The following is a 7,124-nucleotide window of genomic DNA, read 5'->3' as shown; positions in this document are numbered from 1 at the left end:
CCTTTTTTTTGTTCTATGTGATTTACTATTATGACATTTATTCATTCCACAAATATTTATTGAGCAACTCTTCTAGATGCTGTTTTCTACTATTTTCCATCAAAAAATACAATTTTCGTCAATATTACAGCTAAGCAGATACTCCATCTTACAGAGAACTTGGCTGATCATATAAGAACTTTTATGAGAAACTATAAGTTCCAAACAACTTGCCTGCAAATAAGCTTTTGGAACACATCCAATTGGCAAGCGAAGGGCTATCTTTACATTAGTGCTTTTAGTTTTACTGAATATTCTTTTACCTTTAAAAGTTTAGTCAATAGTCATATTGTATAATCAGATGATTTCTGAAGCTGGTCTTCACCATTTTAATGAAATATTTCTTAGGAATTTAGGTTATTTTGTCAGTTTTAAAAATTGTGTAGTACATATTCAAATTGCCTCATGGATTAAGACAAAACTGTAAACTTTTAATCAATATACATAAAGCAGAGAATTAGCAGTTAACCATATACATTCAAGTAGCTATCCTATGGATTTAAGAATGATGCCCATAATAACATAGAATGCCCCCAGCTATAACTTAGATGGAACAAATGCTAGAAGAATTCTCTGCCTTTTCAGTATCATTTTCAGAAAATGACATCTATCTTCTTTATTGTAGGTCTCTCATTAAAACTCACTGTTTCCTGAATCAAGTGTGCAATCATGATTCAGTCTGGATGTTAAATATTCAGTAATATTAAGAAGAATTTCTTAGAAAGTACAACTTTTCTGGCTTCTGAAGTGATTTAGGTTAAAAGGGTCAACCATGTGGGCAGATACAGTTGAAATATCTTCTGGAGATGAAAAAGTATCCTTTGGAGAGCTGAAAATGCATACATGTATTTAAAATTTATCTTTCCACCATCTGACTTGGGGTTTCTAGGAAGAAGTATTCTCTAATCAGTAGATATCAAAGTGCTATTTGATCCTAATCTTTTTTTTTTAATTTTTATTTTTTTAATATACTGTGTGTTTTTCCTTTTCAAGTATATGAGACCTAGGGCTTTATCTCTTCACTTCTTTTAGCTGCTCACTTGATTATTTCCTCCCAGATCAACCACTTCTCAGCTCTGTGAACCTTTTTAGAGTTACGTAACCTTTTCTGTGCCTCAATTTCTCCAGCCATAAAATGAGAAAAAAGAATAGTACTTCACAGTGCTGTTTTAAGAATTGTAGGGTGTTTATAACAGTGCCTGGAACAGAGAGGTGCTATGTAAACACTAGTTACCCTTATTTATTGAACATCTACTATGTGCCAAGCAAAATGATACATGGCATAGAGCAGAAACAGCTGTGAACAACCAACCATAGGTACATATTGTCAGGGGTGATAAGTGCCCGAGGAAAAGCAAAGCAGAGTAAAAGTGCAGAGGATGATAAAGAAGGAATTATTTTTATGTAGGGAGGTGAGAATAGCCTCTCTGATGAAGACATTTTTGAGCATACATCTAAAGAAAGTGAGAGAGAGGGTCATGAATGCCTGGGGCTACGAGAACCCCTGCCTGGGGGTGTGCTGGAGAAAAGTCTGAGGAACACGAAGGAGGGCAGGGTCTGGAGCAGAGAGAGGAAGGCAGAGAGCAGAGGGAGAGGTCAGAGAGGCCGGGGTGGGGGGCGTGGGAGGAGTACAGCCAACGAGGACATTGCTGGCCTGGTTAGAAACTTGAATTTTCGTCTTGGTGAGATAGGAAGTCACTGGAGGGCTTTGTCAGAGCAGTGGCATGAGCGAGGCAAAGAGACGGGAGCCTGCTGTGCTGGTGGAGACCGCAGACAATGTTGGCTTGGACAGGATGGAGCGAGAGAACTAGAACTAGTTCAATAGTTCTAATACCCTCTCCACTCTGCCTTGTCCCTAAAAATTCCTCTTCACCTGGCATTTATTTAACACCTCCTAAGCAAGGTGCTGGGCTGGGCCATCAGACAGATGTCATCTCTTACCCTAATGTGTCAGACCCTCAGATAAAAAATAAGATTAGGACATTAAAGCTCCAAGAGATTTCTGAAATCATTGACTACAAGTAGGTTATGTTGTAAGTGTGGAGTTACAACTTCAGAGAGATTAAATGATTTACCCAAGATCATATAGCTAGTTAGGTCAAGAGAATGGCTTAGGACTCAGTTTCCTTACTTTACAAAAGGGTATATTCAAAAGCAGTGTTTTATGGAGTTAGAAAAATAACTTACAGTGCCCTTATTTAAATGATTTCCCTTTACCTCTTCTGACTTAAAAGTAACAGCAGCAAAACTTCTTTCAAACATGTTCTCATTAGGCTAAGATTTATGAGAATCTTTTCTAAAGTGAGTATTTTTGAAGTTTCTAAAATTACTCTTCCTTTTAGGAAGTCTATATAAATGACTATTGCCTTAATCGATTGACTGGCAGTTCTGTAAATCTATCACTGATAGAAATACTATTGACTTTCTGTAATCACTTTAGTATGCCACTCTCCTACCAAAATAACTCCTTTAGATTAAAAACAGTATTTGTCACATTCAGGAATGATCTGGTCTCTCAGCAATAATCAGCGATTATAACAAATATACTGTCTATTCCCAAGTAAAGGAGTACATAGCATAGAGTTGCTCTTGTGACAAACAAAGGATCTAGAACTGTGAATGATATTTTATTTTTAAAGTAATTTGGAAACTTTTTATATATTTCCAAATATTGCATTTTCTTAATGTCCTCCCCCTTGGCTGTTTAGCTCACCATTCTTAATTTTGCACAACAAAAAAATTATGAAAGAGAAATCTCATCGAGGATAAAGCAGAACTTAAGAATCCTCTGATCTGTGTCCTGAGTCTAAGTAATGAGGTGAAATCTTGTTATAAATACTTGTCTTCCTTCCCCGCTACGGTGTTTGTATCTGAATTCTGGCACTCAACAGACACCACTAAACTTAAGCCTGCCCCTAGCACTAGAAAGCAGGACAGCCAAAAGGCTACAGCTTCATTTTTTCTTTTTTGTCATGAAAAGTTAGAGGAGATTTTAAGGCTGTAAGGAGCTGAAATGTTCTCCTGTCCTAGCAAGAGCATTTTATAAAATTGACCAGTGTGAGGTCAAGCTTGTTCCTAAGATTGGCAACAGAGCTTCTTGTAACGTAGTAAGTGTGAAAATAGCCACTTCCCAATCATCTTCATTCCACGCACATCAGGAGAGAGGAAAATTCAACTGAGGGCCAATTCTCCCCTAAGAATCCTCTAGTTTAATCATGACCACAATACATTAAACATCTGTAAGACATCCACATCACCTCTGCTGCTTCTGCTCTCAGCAGTGAAAAGGAAAAAACCTAAAAAGACAGCAAAGGATGCTTTGTGGGGCAAAAACATGGCTGAAAATTCAATTTAGCTAAACACCAGGCCACTGTGCTTCTTGTAAATGAACATCTCTCTTTGCTGCTAATTTTGTGCTATTTTACCTTTCATTAAAAAAAGTAATTCAGGTTAAACTCAGCTGAACAGCCAAAAAGCTCCTGATATTTTGAAGCATTTTGGAACAATTACTTTGACAGGAGCCCTTGACAGTTAAATGACTCCATTAAATGAATGTTATAGAAGACACATAATGATTTTTAGTGAAATATTGAATTTAACCACAAATGAGGAAAAACCAGTCATAAGCACTAAGGGTATATTTGAGTAATAACATCTTGCTTATGAACTTCAATGGATTCTATAATTTCTAATAATCATGCAATCAACTAGTTAGCTGGTGGGTATGTTTTCCATCTTGGTGATCTCTATTCATTTTTGGGTTTCTTTTTTTGTTGTTTTCTAATCTGAGATGCTGATAAGAAAATTTTGTAACTGGCAATCACTTCCTCTTACATTGGTATAGTATTTTACAGCTAGGCAATAAATGAGATGCTGTCCCACAACTGAAGGTTTCCTCTTTGCTTTTTCTCATTTGCTGAATGAGATTCTTTCACAAAGTAAAAAATCAGCAAAAGCAAGAACATGCTGCCTGAGAACACGTCAATTCACTGTATGCCACTGTTTCCTGCATCTGGGGGACTCAATATTCCTTTTCGTATTTTATGGACCAAATGTAAGATAGTATCAAGGCTTTTACATGTTTTCTCATGACTAACAACTGAAATATGTACTGAAATTTTAAAAAATGGTACTGTTCAATTTTGTTTTTAAATTCGATTTCAATATAAATGAGAATGCCCTTGTGATGGTGAAATCCTACTTATTATAAAATTCTGTTTTCTGGAGAAGAAGAGGAGCTATAAATCCTTGTAGACTTAAAAACTGTGGGTTATGAGTGGGTATGGACATTCAGACTGAAGAAATAATTCAGAAAACCAGGAATGTTCTCTATCTTGTTTGTCTGGCAAGCTGGGGTGAGAAGTCAACGCCAGGCTTACTGGGTGCTATTACGTGCGTCTCCACACACTCGTGCAGGTGTGCTTCCTGAATCTGCAAAGCAGGTGGAGTACAACTTCCCCAGTGTGCCCACTACTCCTTGCATTTATTTTCATTCAGCAGTTGTTTATTGATACTTTAATGGCCTATGTACCTGTCTGCTCCCCACTAGAAGGTCACTGCCTAAGGACAGGGAAAGTCTCTTCATCTTCTGTCCCCCAACATTTCTGAACCAAGATAAGTTGTTCAATAAATGTACTTTTGAGCAAATAAACTTTTAACTTTTTCAGTTAGCAGTGAAAATATATGCGAAAGGCCAGATAGTTTAAATATTTGACATAAGTTAAAGGAAAGTCCAGATACACAGCAAGCTACCTAAAGTAGATATTACCTATGACTTGCTACTCAAAGTGCAGGCCGTTGTAGATCAACAGCACCAGAATCATCAGCTTTACACGTCCAGACTCTCAGGCCCCACCTCAGACCGTCTGAGTCAGAATCTGCATTACGGCAAGATCCCCAGATGACTCTTACACACAGTGAGGTTTGAGAAACATTTACAAATAATACAGGATAGTACAATGCTGAAGAAGTGATAGTATACACAATAGAGAATAAACAAGGCCATGGCGTTGGGATTAGTACAGAAGTCTCCTGAGAAACTTGTAGAGCTCTCTCAGGACACAGTCAATTCAATGCTCACAGGTAGGAAACTCACTCATACCAGTTCCCTTGAAACCCTTTCTAGATACTTCTTCACACGCTTTCCTGTTTAAAGATGCAGCTGCTCTTAATAATTGTCTTTTCTCCTTGGTGCATAGAGAATATTTACCGTCAGCATGCTGACATTTGCAGGAGTTTTGGCTTTTTCCACTGAAAATGTGGATGATTGAAAAGATACTGCTGACACCTGAATAAGAAATCCAATGACACCAAGCTATGTAAATTTAATTATTTTCTTTAATTTTTTTCAGGAATCTTTTTTTCTTTTCCCGAGCTTTGGAGAAGTACTGGCAATTTTCATTTAAAAGAAATACAAGTCAGCAGTGGTCCACTGAACAGGCTGACATACAATTTCATATGGCGAGAGGCACCGTGTCTTTAATCTAATTTGTGCTCTCAATTTCCAGCTAATGTACCTAGGGATCCTGATGTGTGCGTTTACAAGGAAATATCTGTAACGTGAAGTCTGGCTCTCTGCAATTCTCTGAAACATGGGTAAAAAATTAGTCTGGGTTCTTGCAGCCGCCTATAATATGATAAATCTCTATATACTCACAGATGTAGAAATATTCTCGGCCTGGCCTGAATTCAAATCCTAGAGAAAAGGGAGTGAAGAGCTGGAATTTTTCAGAGAACTTCAGTGGTCCATTTGGAGAGTGAGGCCGGTTACATTCCCATCTCTTGAACCCTTTGGAAGTATGATCGCAGGCACTGTAGCCATCAAAGTTCACCATGTAGAGGATATAGCGCTCAGTTTTATCTTCTGGGACGGAGTCCTCATAGTGAGGGCAGAAAACATCCAGGTAGTCATTGATACAGACGTCAATGTGGTAGTCACCCCTCTGGAATCTGTTGGAAAAAGAAGACGACGAGATAATTCATAGAGAAAGGGCTTTCTGATTGGAATTACTGGTTGAACCCTTTAATAATTCTGGGGCTAACTGATTTAGAATAATAAGTTCTTACGGAATGCCATTACAGTTTGGGGACATGGTTTGAAATGTTGCAGTTCCAAAGCTAAGCAAGCCATTTTACAGAGGAATTCTATTATATTTGTTTCATCATACCCTAAAAATGAAGAGCATCACTTTCATTTTAAATACTATTACATTAAATATCACTCTTTCAAAATGAGGAACAGTATCCTTTCATTCTTAAAATCATATACACTGAAGCAAAGTTTTCATATTTCTGAAATAGTGCTTCACTTAGTAAATGTTTTTGAATATATGAAGGAGTAAAGTATAAATGACTCGATTGTTTTTGTTATAATTGATTCCATTTTCAACTTTCTATACAAATATGGACACTTAGAGCCATACAATTGGGAGAAGTAGAATCATTAAATTTAAAAGTTAGAGATTCTTAGAACAACACTCCCATTTTAGAGAAAAGTAAAAACCTAAGGCATACAGATGAAGTAGTGAGTGACTGAACTAGAACTAGACCTAGAATCGAGACTTCAGATCGCAGTTCAGTGTTTTCCTTAGATCTGCTTCCATCACAAACTCACTCTAGCTCACCTCTCTTTCAATGCCCCGCCCCTTTCTATATTAAGAACACCAAGGGCTGCAGTTAGTTCTGCTGGTTAGAACTTGGTGTTGGTAACACAAAGGTACAGGGTTCAATCCCTGTACTGAACAGCCACCACACACACATGCACACACATGCAAAACAACAAAAAGCAAAAAACAACCACTGAAACCATCTAAGTCAAATGACTTATACCCTTATTTCTTTTAATTTTATACGTCATCTACTAGGGCTAGACTGGTGAGCAGTAAAACTAACAGGCCAGATGAAATAGCAAACACATGGCAAATTCATCCTGAAATAGTTAAAATGCATGCACGTGCACGCGCGTGCGCGCACACACTACTGCAAACACTACATTGTGTGCTTCAATTCTCACCTTACAAAAGCTTTGCTTATCTGTTTTAACTAATATGTCTTTTCCCATCAGTCGAACAGTGTTTCCCAGGACA

The 7,124-nt window shown here is 37.5% G+C and overlaps 1 protein-coding gene across 1 annotated transcript in view; it reads right to left on the bottom strand.

The window, feature by feature from the left end:
- The window catches only part of EFNA5 (ephrin-A5), a gene marked incomplete at its 5' end in the record, with an annotated part of 48,927 nt that extends 42,910 nt beyond the window's left edge, over positions 1-6,017 (bottom strand). The window contains one exon of the mRNA XM_008589601.1: positions 5,696-6,017. Within this exon, the coding sequence (XP_008587823.1) occupies positions 5,696-6,017 (322 nt within the window). The remainder of the gene's footprint in view (positions 1-5,695) is intronic.
- Between the last annotated feature and the right edge of the window lie 1,107 nt (positions 6,018-7,124).

The sequence above is a fragment of the Galeopterus variegatus genome, unplaced genomic scaffold, assembly GCF_000696425.1.
Source record: "Galeopterus variegatus unplaced genomic scaffold, G_variegatus-3.0.2 Scaffold5549, whole genome shotgun sequence".
Taxonomy (NCBI): domain Eukaryota; kingdom Metazoa; phylum Chordata; class Mammalia; order Dermoptera; family Cynocephalidae; genus Galeopterus; species Galeopterus variegatus.
The sequence above is the reverse complement of the archived record's forward strand: the minus strand, read 5'-3'. Positions and strand labels throughout refer to the sequence as shown.